The sequence below is a fragment of the Plectrocnemia conspersa genome, unplaced genomic scaffold (assembly GCF_051122295.1).
Source record: "Plectrocnemia conspersa isolate PC_06_02 unplaced genomic scaffold, ASM5112229v1 ptg000005l, whole genome shotgun sequence".
Lineage (NCBI taxonomy): Eukaryota > Metazoa > Arthropoda > Insecta > Trichoptera > Polycentropodidae > Plectrocnemia > Plectrocnemia conspersa.
Window position 1 is genome coordinate 24,976,648 of NW_028277169.1, and position 21,919 is coordinate 24,998,566.

The following is a 21,919-nucleotide window of genomic DNA, read 5'->3' on the forward strand; positions in this document are numbered from 1 at the left end:
CGGGGTCAAACGGTAAAGAAGTTACTTTCGTAATTGATATTCTGCTTACTTTCGTTGCGAAGCAGCTCAAGAATGAGCGTTGAATAAACTCACGTGGCTCTTGAAGTATGATATCAAGCAGCTTTGACAAATTACGTGCGGGTTTATTTCAAGCAAGCACGCCTCTATCGCTAAAACTATTATGCATGTGTTTTCTATATACTTTACAATATGCTTTTATTCGAAATTATTCTTAAAATGGTATTTCATAGTGGAGCAGTCAACCATAATGACTCAGTGGCCATACATATCTACTTTTTTATTATTGTCGATAGTGTGACAATGAGCATAATATGATGATGTGAATGAAATTTTGCATACTTTTGCTGTGAAGTGTGTATAAATTGAGTGCTGAATAAATTAAGGCGGCTCATTAAGCTTTTATTTTAAGCAGCTTTGACCAATTATTTACGGGTTTATTTCAGGCAATTGCGCCAATAGAGATATTCACCCCGTTGGAACGGCTTTTGTCGATAAAACTATTATAAAAGTTTTTTTTATATATTAAATATATGTTATTCCATAGTGGGGCGAGCAACAATAATGGCTTAGTGGCCATAAATATTGAGTCATTTCGCTAGTTAGCGTGAAAATGTGGATGTTATGATTACTATAAAAAATTTAAAGTCATGTATATTATTTAGAAGTATAGTTGCAATCCGTTTTAAATATATATTACCAGCTGTGTTTATATTTATTTTATTCTGCGTTTATTTTTGTGCACCACGATTTCTTTAAAGATTTTATTTATATACATATGCATTTTTTTATATTTAGTACCGAACTCTAAATGGCGTAATAAACCGCTTCGTGAGTAGTTCTGTCTCCCCCTGTCATGTTTGACATGGTCAACAAAATTAAACAATATTTAAAAACGAGATTGATTTTTTTGTTAAAGAAACAAAATATATGATTTAAAATGGTCGACAAAATAAATAAATTCTCTGCTCATTAAAACAAAGAGCGTAGTTCGTCTTCAGAAATATGAAAAAAATACAAGCGGTGTATTGAGAAAATTCCTTCCATGGTTAAGAAACAGATGTATGTAGTAGTTATCTTTAAAATATACGCATGGCATTATTTTATCATCGCTGATGCATAACAAAAATCATATAATATTTCACAATTTCATTAACCTTCCTACTTGCTATTTTGGATAGCGTAACGATATGCATCAGTGGTTTTAATTTATGGCTTGCGTGCCTTTGTACTTTATACGTGTACTAGACATGCTTCTGACTATTTAGTATGAAGTTTTCTGTATGTGACACAAGAAATCAGTATCAATTATGTTACATTTACTTTTGGGTGGAATGCAATTTTTTTTATTTATTTCAATAATCTTAATAAATATTACGTCACTGTCTAAAAACTATTTAGTTTAGGTTTTAAGGCATGTGTTTTGATACTTATTTGCTCTACATTGCTGTATATACAAAAAAAATCCATAAAAATTAACATGTTTGCTATTGATTCCAAACGTCACACACATCTTATGTATATAAATTATTTACATTGTAAGTTATATATGCAAATATTCATAAAAATATACAAATATTTGCAAAACCTCGATCGTGATCGTCTAATATATTATTTCAGGATAGAAACTTGCGGCTTCATATGTGAATGGCCTTCTGAAAATTACGAAAATTCTTCTACTCCTCTCAAATCAGCTCTGAGCTATGCCGTTAAAGTTCGGAGTTTAAACGAAAGCGTCACGGAAGTCTTCAGATATCCCTTAGGAATCCACGATAGACCTTCTCATTTCGAAGTGAAGCACCAGAGCTCAGTGCTAAATTTGACAAATAACAACCGTTATAAAACGGCACTGCGGATGATTTCGCAATCGCAACTCTTTTTTCCGACGGACGGAATGTACGATTTTGTCTGTAAGCCTAGCGGAAACGAATCTGACTTTCATTGCGTGTTTGGATACAATGGTACGTCTTTCAAGGATCTGGTTTCTTCCAACAATCCAGCGATATTCAAGGCCAAGTTATCACCTCTGACTGGAAACACAACTACGAAATCTGGAGAGATGATTGAAGATGTGGCGATGTTTGGTATAAGCAAAATTTCAGAAATTAAAGAAAACGACACGAAGATTGCTAAAGTGACATTCGTGGACAATTTTGCATCTGTAAGTATATACTTCAATTAATAACTCAATTGTAACTTAAAAATTACATGATCATTACTTTGGAAAAATATTATGATGGAAAATTTTATCGTTTTAAATGATATTTGTGCTTCATAGCTTTATCAATGTCAAAATCACTTTTTATCAAAGAGATTCAGTAGCCTAATATGTAGTTTAAATTAGATGCTGATTTGAACTTGTTATTATTTTATTTCTTCTTAAGCATATACATGCTAAGAAAAAATATTAATTTTATATTATAAATACATCAGGTTATTAAAAATTTGTTGCGAAATACAAAAAATATGTTACTAAAAAAGCATAAATGCATAACAATTATTTTTGCTTATTTAGTAATATTTATAGATTTTTGTAGAGAATACAAAACGCAGCTTTAAATGATATTTAGTATATTTTAACCAATTATAAAAAAATATGCAGTATTTTTAAAAGAAAATTTTAGCTCTACAATTATTTTTATATCTGTATAAATAAATTAAAAAAATTGATTAATCCTATGATATTTTTTAATAGGCAAATGATGAAGTTTCTATTGAATTGCTGTTTCAAGATGCAGGATCAAAAGGAAAAATCGACCCTATTGGAATAACAGTGCAATTGAACGAATGTAGACCAAAATGCCTTGCTACAGCTCCCAGAGTTCAAATGTGCTCTAATCTAAAGGATCAGATAGAGATTAGTCCAGTGACGACTTTCTGGAGTTATATGTTTGTAAGTATATTAAATATGTATATTACTTTGAATCCGAATCAATATTTATATTTCTAAAGTTAAGTCATTCTGATGTGCAATATTTTAATTTATGCATAACTTAATCCGCGTTCAATGCCAAAAACCAGATATATGCAACTTTACTTTTATTTATAAGCATTGTATGTTCATCTTAAATCTTCAAGGTTTAATTATAACATTTATTTTTTATTAATTCTATCAAGAAACTGTGTATTATATATTTTTTATTTGGTTCATAATAGTAAATTGTTAGTCTATTGACTCTTTATTCAGAGCAAGCATTAGTGTATAATAATTCCATAAGTTTAATCTTGCAAAACTTCTGACCTTATATACCACGCATCAGTGATAGCAAAGTTGCAGTTGAGTTTCTAAAGATACGAGAAAATTATCGATTAACTTGTACTTATTTATGTATGTAGGTCCTATAAATTATTTTTAGAGCCAAACCATAATTATTATTGCATTTACTCATTTATTAATTAATATCAACTTTCAAGCTTTATATTGCTTCATTATTCTTAATATTTCGATAAAATTCTTAGCAGTCGTAACACAGCCTCTAATATTTATTTTGTGTTGCGCAAGTTTCAAGCTCAAGATATGTTTGATTAAGCAACAATCATGTTTTTGGTAAAATATCTTTTACTGATATTTGTATTTTACAATAATTTTTGGCGTATTTTAAGCTACATTTTTTACTACAAAAAAGTACATAATACATTTTATCACTTCAACGACAAAGGACTACAACATATATTAGAGATTTTAATATTTCATATATACAAAAATTTCTTTATTTGTAATTTTTTCTAATCAAAAATATCTCATTATCAATGTCAATAGCGTTGCAACAAAAAATAAAGAATTCAATAACAATAAAAAAATAGCATATAAAATGTAAAAATATTTAAAAAAAATTGCACTTTTCTCGCTTTTAATTTGGAGAATTTATCGATACATTTATAATCTAACGTTTGAACAACGTCATTTTCGATAAATATTATTAATAAATAATTTATATGTATTAGACTTAACAGTTTCAGTAAATAATTTTCAACTCTTTTTAATTATAAAAATAACCGTTTGTATTGCAAATTGATCTTCAAAATGGTTTCTACATTCATTCTACATAGACTGCAAACCTGAAATTGAAATTTTATACATCTCAACAGAACTGGTGATGTTTTACCCTTTTACAAATGCAATATAATGAAGAAGTTTATCTTTGAAATATCTAATATTTGTGGCTAGTTTATTTACAGTTCAAAATCCTTTAGAACATCATTGTATTTGACATTTTTCTTAGATATTCTGATATGAGTGCATCACGAATAACCATATAAATTTTGTTTGGCAAAAAAACATTTCATTTTGGGTTGTTTCTCCAAATTGTAATTTATATTAACATATCAGGGTCGAATTTAACGGAACATAAACCAAAAAAAGACCAAAATTTCAATGGTGCAATGGTAGAGCTGACTTTTTTCTTTCTATTACAATCTTACTGTCAACACAGCTAATATATAATATTTTTTTATTTTTTTATATTATGGATAGCTAAAAGAAAGGACATTTTTATACTGAATAATTTTGACGGTCGTCTGTAGTGTGTTATGAACATAACAACAACAAAAAAACACAAGTTTCAATAGAAGATTTCATTCCGAGTGAGGTGTTTTTACGCACTTGTATGCTGTATGAATTTTACAAAAAAAATCGCCACAGCAACTAAAAACATTTGTGCCGTTTTACTGGTTCGTCAATTTAAAATTTGTTTTGAAGCTGCAGAAATTCAAGCCAATATTCATGGTCTAGCATTCAAAGAAGCTTAAAAAAATATTAGGAAGGCGTAGAAACAAGGCATTTGGATTACACATGTACTAAGCGACGAGAACAAGGCGACGCGCCTGCCTCATACTGCGAGAATCATGCGAGAAAAAATAATGCTCTCGTATGGAAAACTCTTTCTCACCCTACATATTTTCCCAATGTAGCACTATCAGATTACAATATACTTAAGTCTTTACAATATAATTTAGATGGTACAAAAAATAATAGTGTCAGTGAAGTTAAAACATTACTTTCTGAATATTTTAACTCACAGCCAGTCAATTAATGTGGGATTAAGAACTTTCTTGATCGATGGAAAAAGGTTGTACCTGACAATAGATTTTATCTACCTATTGTATGTCGTTGACTAGCTAATTTATTTCGGTTTTAATTCGTTCTGAGGTTTCGATTGGTGTGCTTAAATCGGTTCCTTTGATAGTTCCATTCCGAAACTTGTCCAATCTGTTCTTTAGTTAAAAAAAATTGTATGATATTTTCGCTAAGCGTTAGTACAATGGGAGTATGATCAGAACTTAGTTCATTATTTCCTTCCATTTTTATGAAGTTGACTGATATGTTTTTGATAATGAAGAAGTAAATTAGGTCGGTTGTTTTGTTGGGATCCGCTGGCCTGTTGAAAGGACCTCAGTCATTTATTCGAATAGATTTAAGGAGTTCCATGCTTTTATTACTGATCAGCCTTGACCCCAGTAGGTATGCTTCACATTAAAATGTTCTATGTTCTTATTTGGGAGGGCAGTATATGCTCGCAATTGTAATTGGGTATTACTTTGTTTTGATAGTTATTATTGTGGTTTGTACACGTTTTTCATCTTCATGATGGTAAATATTTTGCTTTATTAGAATGTCTTTTCCCTCCTTTGCATGGTTACTGGGGTGATAAGCATGATATAATTTGTATCCTTTTAATCTGCATATTTTTTCTCGTGTGGCATGTGTTTCAGATATAAGTCATATATCTATATTGTGTTTTGCTTAGACTCTCTGAAGTTCATTGCGTTTGTGCATGAGTCCATTGGCATTCCAAGTTATTATTGTTAGATTGTTCATGATTGATTTTTATGTTCCCGTTCTGAAGTGGAACGGTTTTCGATGTTCTTCAATCGCTCCACTCCAAAACACTAAATACAAAATATTGCCAAAAACTGGAACTACACTTTTGATATGTATCAACATAAACAATAGTGATTGTTTAATGTTTTTTAAGCACAGGCTTGAAGTCGTGAAACCTTTTTTAAATCCAGGCTTGCAGTCGTAAAACGAGTTCATTTTGGCGAGGATGAGTGAGAGAAAAAAAAGCAGGTGTACCATTGCGAATGATTTATGATAAAGAAAGTGCACGCTAGCCGATGATCCGGATATATTTATTATGTTGCAGTAATAAAATGTGGTTTTTATTATTTGCGATGCACTCAAAAGTCGTTCATAAAATTTACTAACATTACTATTATAATTGCTTATTTATGAAAAAAAATAGGTAGGCGAATTCTGAGCAATAGGAGATCACAATTCTAAAGCTAATTTTAGTTTTAAAACTTTAATTAGGTCAAGTTCAAAATACAAACTAAAATATGATTATGCTATTCTTACCAATATTATTTCGGACTGATATGCGTATATTGGTTAAAGTATATTCAAACCGAATTTTGGTCAATAGGAGAGCGCAAAAACAATTATCACTTCTCAGAAGTCAAAAATTCACGTCAAAAGCAATAAAATCGTGTCGGCGCTGTCGCAGTGGGAACGCTCGGTAACGAGCGTTCCCACTGCGACAGCGACGGCATGATTTTATTGCTTTTGACGTGGATTTTTGACTTCTGAGAAGTGATAATTGTTTTTTGTGCTCTCATATTGGTCAAAATTCGGTTTATATGCTCCATATCATATTTGTAATATTATTATAAAAGTCGTAGTGTGAGCGCCAGATTACCGAGCGTTCCCACTGCGACGGCGACGGCACGATTTTATTGCTTTTGACGTGGATTTTTGACTTCTGAGAAGGGATAATTGTTTTTTGCGCTCTCATATTGGTCAAAATTCGGTTTATATGCTCCATATTATATTTGTAATATTATTATAAAAGTCGTAGTGAGAGCGCCAGATTACCTAACGTTCCCACTGCGACGGCGACGGCACGATTTTATTGCTTTTGACGTGGATTTTTGACTTCTGAGAAGGGATAATTGTTTTTTGCGCTCTCCTATTGGTTAAAATTCGGTTTAGATATGCTTCATTTGATTTTCACTTATTGTAAAAATAGAAGAAAGTTAATATGAACGCTAGATAACCGAGTCTTTCCACTGCGACGGCGACAGCACGATTTTATTGATTTTGACGTGGATTATAAACAAGAACGCCCCCTTGAATTTGGCTGGAAAAATGCATATCATTTAATGAAATACTTTGAATGTGAATGAAATCAAAATATTAAAAAAGCGACCACTGACTTCCTCCTGGAAATAGTTTAAGCAATGAAATACTATGAAAAAATCTGTAATGACATCACTGCTTGAGAAAAGATAAAACGTGCATTTGAAATTGGCCATCCTAAACGGTAGTATTGGTTTTTGCCCATCGTGATGCATTGGGTTCAAGATGTTCTTAATTTAATTTAAATAAATAAGAGACCTTTCAGAGTTCACGTCATCAGAGCTCTCGAACTTTGACTCACTAAGTTCATATAAAGTTAGTATATATCCTATTTTTTTATTATCCTAATTATAAATACATCTATGTATATATTTAGAAAACAATTTATTTTCCGGCTTCTAAAAAAAATAATACATCATTGGATATTATTTTGTTTAGAGCAATTTGTAAGGCGGATAACTTTTTATAACTTATTTTAAAATTTATTTATAAAACGACTACTTAAGTTCAGGGTCGCTCGTTATGGGAACATCCGCAGGTAAATTGACTGGACTATAATTACTGGCTAACCAAGATGTCGCAGAAGCGGTTAAACCGTTTTACCGCCTCGTTCTTGTTAGCATGCCACAATAATTAAGCTCTCGGGTGACATTGGTTGGCAATTGACCGAATTATGTTTTTCATTTCTAGGCTCGAGTTATCATCGGCATATTAGGTGGAACTTCCTACGCGATGTTCGAAGGCGCTGCCATTGCTATTTTGAGAGAGAACAAAGCGGATTACGGCTTGCAAAAGATCTACGGAAGTATCGGTGGGATGATATCATCGCCTCTCTCCGGATTATTCATCGATATGGCGTCCTCCGATAACGGCTACAAAGATTTCAGGTGATTGAACTGAATATGTAAATTTAACCTTAAACATTGTTATGAAAATTGATAAACCAATGATTTAAAAAAATATTTCCAGTATTTTATTCCAAGTTCAATACATAAACATAGTATGCATGTATTTTTGTTAAATTTGTTTCATCTGATAGTAGACATAAATGTTTTGGAAGTATAAACTCAACTATATGTAGATAACTAGAGGCTTCTGTGTTGTACATTAAGAAAAATAAACATGCTGCAACTGTAATCATCTCTTGAACCCATAAATCGGTTTAATCGACTTTAATATATTGACTGGCAAAACCAAAAAAATCTAATAATGAAAATGGTTAAATCTATACTATATTTTTGTAATTTAAGCACATATTTGAGACACCTATATCTTCAAATATGTTGCGTTTTCAGACAGATAAAATATAGAATATATTTTAATAAGGAACGTACATATTTGTCGAAATTAAATAAAATTCGCAATCGCCTAGAAAAATAGCAAAAACTTATAATGAAATTTTGTGGTGTACTTATGCTTCGAATTTATCCAGGTAATTTATTTTTAATTATGATTATTTTCAGCTAGGAAATATAGAGCTGGAGATCTTGCATCTAAGCAAGTTAATAATAGGTATTTGAGAAATATGTTTCATATTTTTTTCATAGATTATTCTATTAAAATCAAATACTTTTCTTTAGTAAAATCATTAAAAAATCCAGCAACGTAGAACCCAACGTTTAGTAATATAATCAAACATTAATTTATATAGTTAGCTGTTTCTTTAACGCCACTTGTTATGTGTCGATTGTTTATTTTTATGTTTTAAGTTATGTACATACATAGGTTACATAAAATAAAGATATGTTTACGAAACCATTTTGGAACACTATTTCACGATGTTTATGTGAATTTACCATTTATGACGTATTGTATAAAAGATAAATATTTAATTACCAATAATGTACAGTGTGTTTTAACATGTTAGTAAAAATGTATGATATTGATTCTAAACATAACAAATGTTTCTTTAACAGTCATTGTTTTTTTTAATAATCGTTACATGTTACGTTAATACGTTATCATGTTATCGAATATGCAGATAAATAAACCGAACATGTAACATCAATGTATTGTCATAAAAACAGATGATTTATAAAAGCAACACATGATCAATTGTGATTTAAGATAATTCCATTTACTTCCTTAACCGTTTGCATACCGTAAGGACGCCAGTGTCCACTTACGAACGACGACATGAATGCCGCTCCGACGCGGGTGTCTGTTCCTAATTTTGTATTTTTTTTTTGTAAAATTATGAAATATTTTTTTATACTTTTTGGGTACTTACTTGTATAAACTATATTTTATTTTGAAAGTTCACAAAAAAATATTCAGAAATATTTTTTTTTATATTTATAAAAAATGCTTGGCATTCTTAGCATTAAATAAAAATTGGAGAGTAGATGTTAAAGTGCGAATGTCAGAGAAAATCTCTGAGAAAGACGGGTACTTTGACTTAATTTGCGAAAAGGTTTTCTCACGGTGGTATCCCATTTGACGAACAAGCTCTTTTCTTGTATTAGACGTTTAAAACCTGTTTTCTTATATCACATGCTGAAACTGGGGCTTATGATTTAATAGCATAATATTCAAATTCCAACGCCTATAAATTTGACTTAACGCTTTTCGACCGTTTTTAGACCTTGCGATTTAATTCTTCATTGGGTGGTCCAATTATTAAACGGGAAATTCAACTGATAATCTCAATGAATTGATATGCAAAAATATATCTTTATATAAATGTATGATTAAACGTTATATGAGTTTACGGAAACTTAACATATTTTCCATCGATTAGTCAACGAACAATCGATTATTGTTTTATTGTTTTTTTTTATAATAAAAAAAATATATTGCGTACACAATTGCATAGTAAAAAATGAAGGATTTCAACCTTAATTCAGGTCATGGTAGACTTTTATGTTTCAACTATAATAATATTTGTTTATTTTTAATTTCAGGCCTGCTTTTTATTTATACGCAGTGTTGAAAGTTTTGAGCGCCGCTGGTATGCTCTTCGTGAACTTAGAATTCAAAGTCCCAGCTTCGAGTCTGAAGAAAGACTTTTTCAACGTCATAAAAAATGTTGAGATTTTGACCATATTTGGAGTTGCCATCTGCTTAGGTATACATTTATTTAAAACCATAATAAATATACAGTGCTAAATAATATTTTTAATTAAACAGGTGCCGCATGGGGTTACATTGAAAACTTCTTATTCTGGCTGCTCCAAGATCTTGGAGCATCTAGCAGTCTGATGGGAATAACTGTAACTGTCGGAGGAATAGCCGGAATACCTCTTTTAGCATTTTCCGGTCCAATTATCGACAAAATAGGGCATGCAAATGTTCTTTTCCTTGGTTTTCTATGCTATTCGATAAGACTCATAGGTTTGTATTGATAAATATTAGCTGTACTTTATTTATATGTATCTTATACAAATATTTTTTATAGGTTATTCTCTTATATACAATCCTTGGCTGTGTTTGATTTTTGAGTCAATTGAAGGAGTGACTACATCTTTGGCTTTCACGGCTCTTGTCACATATGCCGCAAGTCTTTCAACATCTACGACAGATTCTAGTGTTCAAGGAATAGTAGGAGGATTATATTTTGGCGTCGGTGAGTTAAAAAACAATATAATCAGTTTATACTAGTAATGTGCGGCTCTCTACTTTGAACTTGCTAATTTTAAATCTTCGTGTTTTGGAGGAAAAAACAGAAAGTTGACGTATGTCATATTATAGCGCGCAATATGAATGATTGAGAAACATGATAGTACGAAAAGTACATTCTCTTTGTATTTCGAAATTGACCCCATTATTCGCAAACATATATTGAAGTGACATCTTATGGAGAGAAGCGAAAATAAATTGTATTTATTTTTATAAATATGTCAGAGACATCTATGAGTGATGCTGCAAAACTAATGCAATAATAAATTAATTTTAATCAAACATAGATATTGCTTGTTTTGAAAAAATAAGAATAAACTCTGATTATATAAATTGCATCTATTTTTATTAAATTATAAGTTTATAAAACAAGAAACATTGCGTCAAAACGTAAAATAGTAATATATTATATTATTAATTAATAAATTTGACCAGCTTTTAGTTTATTATGTACTGTTGGTTTAGTGTCAATTAAATTAATTTATTAATTTATTTTTCACAATTTTTGTGTGTAATACATATTAGAAACATGCGGTTCATTTTTCTTGAATTTTATATTAGTGTAAGTTGAATTAACATAAAAAAGAAAATTGAAAATTTAGCCACAATATAATCAACGAAATAAACATTGTAAGTTATATTATTAACTTCTTCAATAGATGTCTATCCATCACCATGATATAAAAATTATTTGTTATATTTTTCAGGACGAGGCGCTGGATCATTATTTGGAGGTTTCTTGATGAAAGCTGTAGGAACAAGAACAACCTATCAAATATTCGCGTTGATTATGTTGCTCATTGGTTGTTTATATCTTATTTACAATAAAGTATTTATCAACAAATGGAGAAGCGACAATGAAAAAGCGATCGAAAGCGCAAAACAGTTAGAAAATGGCGAAAAGCAAGAAAAGACCAAACCTAATAACGAAAAAATGCCTTTGAAAGATTCTAAGGCAAATGTTAATCTATATCTAGATAACGTATGCAAGAATAACAATTCGAATGAAAACAACGATTATAATAATACCACTAAATCGAACGGAGTTAATAATCCAGCTTATGAAGACACAGAAAACGATAAGAAAATAAACGTAGATAAATATTAATCTAATTAATATAGATCTATATATTAAAAAAAAAGTATTATAGATATGTACGATTATTGTGATAATTTATATACGATTAAACTATTAAATAGTACCTGTGATTAGTAAGGAATGGTATGAATTTTATACAAAAGTTAAGCTATCAAATTGCCAATATTACTCAATAGATTAGTTTAGTGAAATATTTTTTTAGAACATATCGACGATTAATATTGTGATGATTTTTTAGGAGATATTAAAAAAATAACGTAGGCGTAAATGTTGTGATTTTTTTATTTATTTTAAAAGACAATGTACAATGCCTTATTTGTAAATACATGTTTAGTGTAAAAATATTTTTTAATAATTTAAGCGAAATACAATGACTAAATACACATAAATTCGTTTTTTTATTGGAGTATATTTTAATAATATTATATTAATTTAATCGCAATAAAAGATTAAGCCAAAGTAAAATCTGAACACCTAGTTGTATGCAATTAGCTTTAAGGGTTTTAAACCTCTGCTTTAAATTGTTTTTTTAAGTATACTAAATCCATTGTATCTATGCATACTCTTTGTATTTAAGAAAAAGGTTTAACAATTTTATTTACTTATTGAAAAAATAATGTTTAATATCTTATTAAAATAATACATACTTATTGTACATTTTTTTTAATCCCTACAAACATATGTTTTATTCAATTGAGGTATACTTAGATAATATTACATTAACTTACAAGCATTGGCTCAATGCTTAAGTGTAAGAGAGTATTACATATTGTATATAAATTAATACTTGGTATAAAAAAATAATTATATTTTTAAATAATTTAAGTAAAATACAATGACTATATAATATATATTATTTTTATCGAAATGGGCGATTTTCAGGTTAAAAGTTTAGGACAAAAATCTCAAAATCTATATTGTAGCAGCTTAGATAAAAGCCACAATATTTTTATTGATAAATACTTACAAGTTCTATGTCAATAATATTATTTTATTTTAATTAATATCAATAATTAAAACATATTTTTCTTAAGATAAAGTAAAAGCCCCTAAAATTATCTAGTAGCTTATTTGGATTAAAGCTAAAATATTTTTTCAATAAATACTTACAATTAAAGTTCTACGTCAATTATATAATTTCTATTAACTTAAAGTTATTTAATAAAAACGAAACATATTTAGTATATAATATTTGTGAGTGATTTAGAACATTTTCTTTGTATTTAAGTGTTAAACATACTATATAAAAGACGTAATTAATGTGATTTTATTTATTTATATACAATTGCTTATAAATAAATTAATTAATGCTTAGTATAAAAAAGTAATTATATTTTTAAATAATTTGAGTAAAATACAATGACTATGCAATATATATTACATTAACTGTAATGGCAATGGGCGAATATCAGGTTTTAGGATAAACTAAAAGCTCAAAATCTGTATTTTAGTAGCTTGGATAAAAGCCACAATCTTTTTATTGATAAATACTTATAAGTTCTATGTCAATAATATTATTTTATTTTAATAAAAATGAAAGAGTATCAAAAAAGTTTTCAAGCATACTTAGCCTATCGTCTCTAAGAGTGATGTAACACTTTATTTGTCTGAAAATATAGGATTTAAGGAAATAAACGTAGATATTGTGATTTAATATATTTAATAAAAATAACAACGTACATTATCTTATTTATAAATAAATTCTTAATGTAAAAAAAAAGTAAAAAATATTTGTTCATAATTTATGTGAAATACAATGACTATACTTTTATAGACACATGTGTTTTTTAATTGAGGTATTCTTTAATATTGTTACATAAATTGTTATCGTAATGGGCAAATTTCAGGTTAACAGCTTAAGGCAAATAAAAGCTCTTTGAGCAGTCTAGTTTTACAACTTATTGCAATACTATAATTTTCTTTAAATTAATATTATTGGTTATATATTAAAATAATAATTAAGAACTTCATATCTGAGATTGATTATGAACTGAATATTTATCTGAAACTGTCATATTTGAAAAACGCACAGTATGATAACAATTGAAAAGATATCTACTCTATCTATCTATAATAAAATCCCATATTTTCTTATACTTCCAAGTATCTTTTTGCGATTGAGACGATTGCGTTTTTCACTACGTGAGTCAAAAAATCAAGCTCATCTTCTGACAATTGCCATTCAGAACCGATCGACCTTTTTGCTTTGAAATGTTGAGGGAATGTGACTTTGTGTCTGATCCAATTCCTGCCGATCATTACCACTAAATATCCTCCAACATAAGCGGCGAAATACAAAGGTAAATACCAGAGCTTTTGTGCGAAAAAATAGTAGTTTAAATCTGGAACTTTTTCTTCCACGACAATAGGAGCTACAACTACTGGAGGCGGAGGATGTTCTATGATTGGCGGATGGTGTTCGAATTCAATGTGATGATGATGATCGTGATCGTGGTCATGGTCGTATTCGAACGGATAAGCATGAGAATCTCCCGATAAAACCGAAGGATCGAAATCAAATCCTAAAGATGATGGTTTTGAATCAAAGTCCGGCGGAGGCATTGAATCGAAATCCGGTGGAGGCTTCGAGAAATCAAACATAGGCGCATCTTTCGCCGATGGTGGAGGCATCATCAAAGTTGGAGGAGAGTCTCCAGGGGGGGATTTTGAGTCCATGGATATAGGAGGCGATTCTTTAGAGAAAGTTGGCGTTTCTTTCGGCGGAGGACTCAAGTTCGGCGGTTGGTAGTAATAGCCCCCTGGATTAAATCTCTCCATGACTTCGCCAGGAGCGGGTCGAAGGTCGTACTTGGCGTCGTCTACGGTCGTATATAATCCGTTATCCACCCTGTGCATCTTCACTCTTATCGGCCTCCTGCCTTTGTTATAATTCCACGACATTCCGCTATAAGCTCGAGCTTCATTGTTCGTATCGTTCGCATCGTCGCTGCAATAAGAAAATATTTTTTCTTAATTTTTTTTTGGCCGATCGGTCATCGTCTGTATAAAGATCATGGGATTTTAATTTTATATTGACCTCAAGTATACACAAAAACAAATCAAGCGTGACATAATAACTACTTTGGTACCAATGAATTTTGCACTTTGAAAATTCCGTCGCCTGTCTGAATTAATTATTAATTATAAAAAATAAACAAACTGTGTAAATTAAGTTTACAATAAATAATCAATATTATTGAAATGATGCAAAAATAGTAAATAGTTATATCACGTAATGTTTTCGTAATAACTATGACATATATAATTATATTTATAACAGTTTTAAAAATAAAAATATACAAAAAATCTAGAAAATATTTAGCCAAAAAGGAACAAATATAATAGCATTGAAACTATTGACAGCCTTCGTCTATAGTTGCATTTTTAAATAGCATACTTAAACACCACTATGGAGTTTCTTTGACACAAAGATAAAATTGATATATACATACATATGTTAAATTATACGTAACCGTAAAAAACAATAAAATCGACCGTAACAAAAAAAATATATATGCTAGAAAAAATTAAATATATGTTTAGAATATGAAAATTTTTAAGCAACAATTAAAATAAATGTGTAATTATAACCATTGGAATTATTTTATAATACTTAGCGAAAAACTTGAAATGAAACATTAATAATATATCACTTTATATGTATCGATTATTATTATATTTCATGTAGACGACGGACTTTCAAAGTACAATGTCTATTTATATCAGTCATTCTTTGAAATATTGCGATGTGTATTTAACAATAGCGTTCGTTAGCATCTTAGTCCAAATCTGCAAATTTTCTTCTGATACATTCCATTCAGTTCCAATCGATCTCTTTGCTTTGTAATGTTGCGGATAAGTTATTTTATGCCTTAAGATTGATTTGATAATCAAAGCTGCTACATATATGATGAAGTAGACGCTAAAGTACAGCGGTAGATACCATAGCTTCTTTCCTAAGTAATAGTAACTGTATCTATTGTTAACACGCATCTCAGGAGCTGCTGTTGTCGGTGGTGGTGGTGGTGGAGGTGGCGGTGGTGGCGGCGGCGGCGGAGGTTCAGGGTGATCATGTCCATGATGATGAAGAAACTCGTAGAGATCTTTATAATCGAAATTGTGGTGATCATGATCGTGATCGTGATGATCGAAAACCACTCCTTCAGGTCCACTAGGAACAGAAGTAGTCATGTCTACTTGAGGAGTTTCATGTTGATCCATTGGAGGTGGTTGATCTGGTTTTGGGTAGATATAGGCGCCAGGGTCTGGTCCTGCGTAGCTCGAAAAGTCAATTGGTGGTGAATCTGCTTGTTTTGGTGGTGGCGGTGGAGGAGGTGGTGGTGGTGGAGGTGGTGGTGGTGGTGGTGGCGGTGGTGGCATTGGAGCTGGTGGTCGTGGCATAGATGGAGGATCAGGCTTAGGTGGAAGGTATGGTTTTGCAGGATTATATCTTTCTTGTAAATTTTCTCCGAAATAGCCAGAGTCGTACGACGGCTTGTAGACGGGATAATAACTGTTGTCGTATTGTCCGCCGTTGTATCTTGATGGTTTTGTGTCATATTGCGACCATAGTCTACGGTCATTAACACTTCTATATTCTTCGTCTGAGCTTTCTTTAGCTGAAGAGCTTTCCGTGCGGCTGAAATGATTATTGCTTAATGAAAATTTATGAAAACAAATAATTTACTAGTTTAGCTAAAATTGTAAAACATTTTTTTAAATATTTTTGCCGCAATGATACGTTTTTTATATATAATACAAAAAAAGTTGTCTTTATATAATTTATATTAAATAATTAAAAAAAAGGAAGTAATGCAACTACCGCGACCAAAAATATATGTTTAATGTTTGGTGAAGATGTGTTAAAAACTCTTTTTTTTTATTTTACTTCAATAAGTTTTGATCAAGAAAATCGTTTTTGGAAATACAAAAGCCGCGCCACGATGGTGTTCTATTTATGTTAAGAGCAAACAAATATTAACAAATACAGGTGCAGGCTAAGGTTTTCAATTCATAGAATATTGAGTAAAAAATTGGGGAAGTTTTATATGATATTTTTTTATTTAAGCAATTAGTGCAAAAAAATTGCATTTAAAAAATATTTATTTTAATTAATCATTAAGTTTTTAAAATTTTATAAAATATGCTGTGAGGGCATTAAAAGGAAAATACTTAATTTTTTAATGCATACTTTTTGATCAGGGATGTGATTTCAGTTTGTATCGACTTTTTTGCATTGAAATGCATTTAAATTAAATAATTAGAAATAAATTAGCTGCGATAATTTTTTTAATTGACTGAAATAAATTTTTTGCGTCTTGGTACAATAAATATAAAAACGTAAAACGTAACTTCCCAACAAAAATTTGTGACGCACACCTGTTTTTGAGATCAGCGTTAAACGATAATATAGGGTGGCCCTTTTCAACATTATGTTTCGTTGAACGAATAAATTCTGCGTATTTCGGTCACAGTGGATACTACCGATTAACGATCTATTCACAAAGGTTTTTCGAATGCGAATTTTTTTTCATTTCATAATTTTACCAAGCTACTAGTTGAAAAAGTCAGTTAATTTGAAAACCCTAGTAAGTATGTATGTAATTAAAAAAAAAATATATTTTGATAATTTTAGTATGACGTGTTAATAGCCCAAATTATATCACAGTTACTTATGATTTATAATTACTAACTAACGAAAAGTTAATAAAAAAGTTACTGACTATTTAATTTGTTGCCCTCGACTTTTAATATCAAACGATAAAAACTTTTTTTTATGTTATGTATTATATAAAAATAAATAAAAGTTATTTTACCTTTGGGGCTATAAACCTGCAACTGCACAGTATATTTAAAGGTTATACAAATATACTAATGTCATGTCACAAAATATTTTTTTAAAACATTGTATACTATCGATTGTTAAATATATTTTTAGCTTTAATAGGATTCACGTTATACTATGTATTCAATTAAATAAAAATATATTTAATTTAATATAATACGTACTTAAAAATATATTATTATAAAAAAAAAACAATTGATATAACAACCAGTGGTGTGATATAAACAAACTGAATTAAAAATTGAAAAATTAACTTAGATTTTAAAAGCTAAATTTAACACATTTATTTTTAGCCATTAAAAATTATTTACTTGTGATTAAGTCTATAAGTGAAATTTATAGAAATCATTAAATAAAACCCATTGCCAAAAATCTATCGTGGTTTTGTGTTTATGGAATTTTACATGTGATGAATGAAAAATACTTTCGTAAGAGACAAAATTTGTCATAGAAGGAAAGAATATTTTAAATATGTTTTTCTTAATGACTTAATTATAAACGAGGAATATATTAGACAAATTATTAATAGCAGATTAGTTTTAAAATAAGTAAATCTATATATAAAATAACTAGTAATAATAATACATAAATATTCAGTTACAATAGTTTTACGTATTTATAGTATCTATTCTCTATTCTATTCTCAGATATATAAAAATAAAAAACTATGTACTACATACATTGTACATATAGTTGATTTAAAAGTATTTTTTTTATTAAAATTTTAATATAAATGCACTTTAAATTAAAAAAATAGTTTTTATAGTAATAAACTTCATAATTATTTAATTTTTACCCAAGTTTTTATCACACTTTTATAAATCAAATATAATTGATCGTTATGTAGTTAACTTTTAGTATATGAAATATTTAGTTGTAGGTTTTGATTCACAAAAAATTTGAGGTTAAGTTTAATATATTTTAGCTTGCTAATGCTATCATATAATAAAATTATTAAACTTACTTTATTAATTCATCCAATTGCGGAATCGACTTAGGCCAGCCCTTCTCCTCAATCTCTACAGACGGTAACGTATCTATTGAATAATCGTCGACAACTTTATCCCTCAGTTTCGTCCTATAATTTTCAGTTGTAGAAGTCGTAGTAGTCTTTGGTCTTTCTAATTTTTCATTATTGTTTATAATGTGCCAAACATCCTGCACGTGCATTTCTTCTGGTTTTTGTGTCGTTACAGGTTTCGATCTCACAATTTCTTGACTGAGCATATCTTTAACGGACAACATTCCATCGGCTTTGCTTCCGTTCTTAGATCCAGATCTGAATTCAGCCATAATTATATCCGGAGGTGCTTTGGTCGTCCTTCTCTTATATCCAGAGGCTGGTAGATTAAAATCTGGTAATGGCGTCGGTAGAAAAGGTCCATCGAATCGTCTTGGTTGTGGAGTGACAACATAAATCGGTGGCTCGTAAGACTTTGCCGATTTAACAGAAGCTCCGAAGGAATGCCTGAAAGCACTCAGTACGAGCAGCAAGGCTACCACTCTGATTTCCATGCTGTGTTCTCTTGTGAAGATGGTCACGTTGTGTCGTCGGTTAGAAGACAAGAAACAGTCGCTAAAATATTTTACCCCAAATAACACATAGCGGTAAATGACAGACCAGTGTACTAAATTGAAAGATCACCGATGTGTGTTTATTCACGACTTGTTACGTATGAGTATATCCATCGTAGTCTAGTGGTAAAACGTGTGAATTCGATGCTTCGTAATTTAATTTCAATTGCAACTGTATATTTTAGATAAAACAAAGAATCCGTTGAACAAACATGTCAATTGTAATACACACATAACGTGTGCCATAATTTATAATAGCGCATTTAATAGTGTAAATTGGGAATAATATAATAAACCGTATTATGAAGTAAACTATAATTTAATATGAAACAGAGCATTTTCTTTAAATTTTATATTTTTATTTATAAAAAGGGATGATGATATGTTACAACTGTAATACTTTCATCGAAGGAAAAATGCGTGAAAGTTTAATAGATTATATAATTTGTTGATATAATGAATTGTTAAATTAAACAGTTTACTGTCATTATTTTTTTAAGCTAAAATTTGCCATTTAAATGTATATTAAAAATAAAATGCTCATCTATGTCGATTAAGTCGTAAATAAATTTAATATTTCTATTAATTTGTATTCAAATGTTACAGTTACACTTATTTTTTTGTTTGTTTCTTAAATGTCACAAATTTTTTTGATGAATGTGAAAAAAAGATCAAATTGCGCATATCTCAGCTGAACTCGCAGAATAAGGGTATGTAAACATTATAAACGAATTGTCACGACCATTTGCGTCCGTTATGTTACCGTTGAAATTGGGTTACATCGACGTGTGGTCATTCAGAAAAGGAATTGTCAAGTTACAGATTTATTATTTATTTTTTAAACGATAATTTACGTCAGACATAATCATTCGTTCAATGTTTTTTTTATTGATTATTGTAGTAGCTGTTGTGTATTGCCATTAAGCTGTCATTGTAGACAGCTGTCAAAGTCAATAAAATATGAATTGATTTTGTATTGTGTATGTGGATTCAAGAAAAAAAGATGTTGATTACATCAGTATTTATATGGGTGATATCAATGAGTGGGTAATTTCGCAACCTTGAATTGGTAAGATTGATTTATTTATTTTAAAAAGATTTTTTTGTATAATAAAATTTAGATTCTGTGTTATAAATATATTTAAAAATCAGTCATCAATTTATTTAAGCTTATTTAGTCATTAATTTAAGTAAATAATATCTTTTTTTATTATATTTCAATATAAATATTTTATATTATGTTTCAAACTATATAGTTAATATTAATTTATATAAAATCTCAATGAATATATATTTTTTTATTGTAATTTATATTTGCATTTATTTTAATATGTTATAATACAATATTTATTTAATAAATATACAATTTAGCTATTGAATTTATATTATAATAATATATTTCTAAATTAAAAATATATATTTACAGTTTAAAAAATATTTATCATTTGTTTTATGAAATTGTTAATATTATATTTATTTTTTAAGTTCAAAATAGTTATATAGTATTTTAAGGGGCGTAGTCCTAGGGGTGGTTGACCTCGCGGCCAATGAGACTCTTCGGTGAATCATATTGATTGTTTATTGTGACTATGGACTATTACGGCTTGACGTTTCTCGCGATGTATGTGTACAGGTGATGATGTCTCAGGGTTCTGTGGCTGCGTGCGGCGAGTGTCAGGTGTGATCTTCAGGTCTGTCGGTGAGGGCGCGTGGCTGGTTCCTCCGGATGGCTGCTGGTAGATCTTGGCTCTCTGGTTGTCTGCGTCGATGGCTCTGCTGTCTGGTGACGTCTCTTCTCTCGTGCCTCAGCCGTCTCGTATCTCGGACCGTCTGCCTTCTCCTCGTCGGAGTCTGGGCTTATATATTTTAGGGGGATGCACGCTAGCTGGCCAATCGCGATTGTGCAGTGGCTTCTTAGAATTTGAGAAATCGGATGTGTATTTCCGAAAGCGGGTTTTTTGCTTGGCTCCAGATTCTTCGGAAAGGGTTTGCATTTTAGTGATTGATTGCGTCCGTACCGTTTTGTCACAAAAGTGATTCTCTTAACGACCCGTGTTGTGTGGTCAAAAGAAATCCCTCTTGTCCCATGATGTTTGTCTCATTGTTAATGAATGAACGTTTTTGGTCACGGTCATTAACAATGAGACAATCGCCTTTTTAAATGTGCCTATATGTGTGGTCGCCACAGTATTATTGATTTAGTTATTTTTTATTTTTTAGTTTATTTGAATCATTTAAGAATTTTAATAATTTTATTAAAATTACAACAGTATTAAATATGGTTGTACAAGTTTGACAATAGTTATATAAATATACATTACATTTTTAGCCGTAATACTGTGTCGTTTTAATCTACAAGATCAAGTTGTATTTCCAGATCGGATGGACGAGATGAAAGCGACTGGGTTCTTGAATGTCATCTCGGTCGATTCAGCGTAGCTCCGTTTGGTGGCGAGTTTGGCTGAACTCTCGTTATTCCAAATCGGAAGCGAAGTGGTACTGAAGTTTTGATAGCTCAAACAGATAAGTACAGCTTTGGTGTATATACCGTCTTAGAGTAAGGAGAATTCAGTCATCAACTTTTGATCAATGACAATAATTTGGGGTGGAACCAGATTATTTGATA

General features: G+C 30.0%; 2 protein-coding genes across 5 annotated transcripts in view; one reads left to right on the forward strand and one right to left on the reverse strand.

Annotated features, from left to right (window-relative positions):
- LOC148235282 (uncharacterized) overlaps window positions 1–21,865 on the forward strand; it is a 37,737-nt gene extending 15,872 nt beyond the window's left edge. For 2 of the 4 annotated variants that reach the window (XM_088186761.1, XM_088186760.1), the window contains 7 exons: window positions 1,639–2,179; window positions 2,714–2,911; window positions 7,847–8,043; window positions 10,060–10,223; window positions 10,286–10,489; window positions 10,554–10,721; window positions 11,482–12,262. In XM_088186761.1, the coding sequence (XP_088042887.1) occupies window positions 1,639–2,179; window positions 2,714–2,911; window positions 7,847–8,043; window positions 10,060–10,223; window positions 10,286–10,489; window positions 10,554–10,721; window positions 11,482–11,882 (1,873 nt within the window). In that variant the 3' untranslated portion in view covers window positions 11,883–12,262. Of the gene's footprint in view, window positions 1–1,638; window positions 2,180–2,713; window positions 2,912–7,846; window positions 9,389–9,536; window positions 10,224–10,285; window positions 10,490–10,553; window positions 10,722–11,481; window positions 12,263–21,670 lie in introns of those variants that run through there. The other 2 variants (XR_015809716.1, XM_088186762.1) reach the window with 2 other exon arrangements.
- Window positions 15,527–16,556, reverse strand: LOC148235283 (uncharacterized; the record flags this gene model as incomplete). Its single annotated transcript, XM_088185912.1, has 1 exon — window positions 15,527–16,556. A coding segment is annotated over one exon (957 nt), but the record flags the coding sequence as incomplete, so codon positions are not given.
- Window positions 21,866–21,919: the final 54 nt, after the last annotated feature.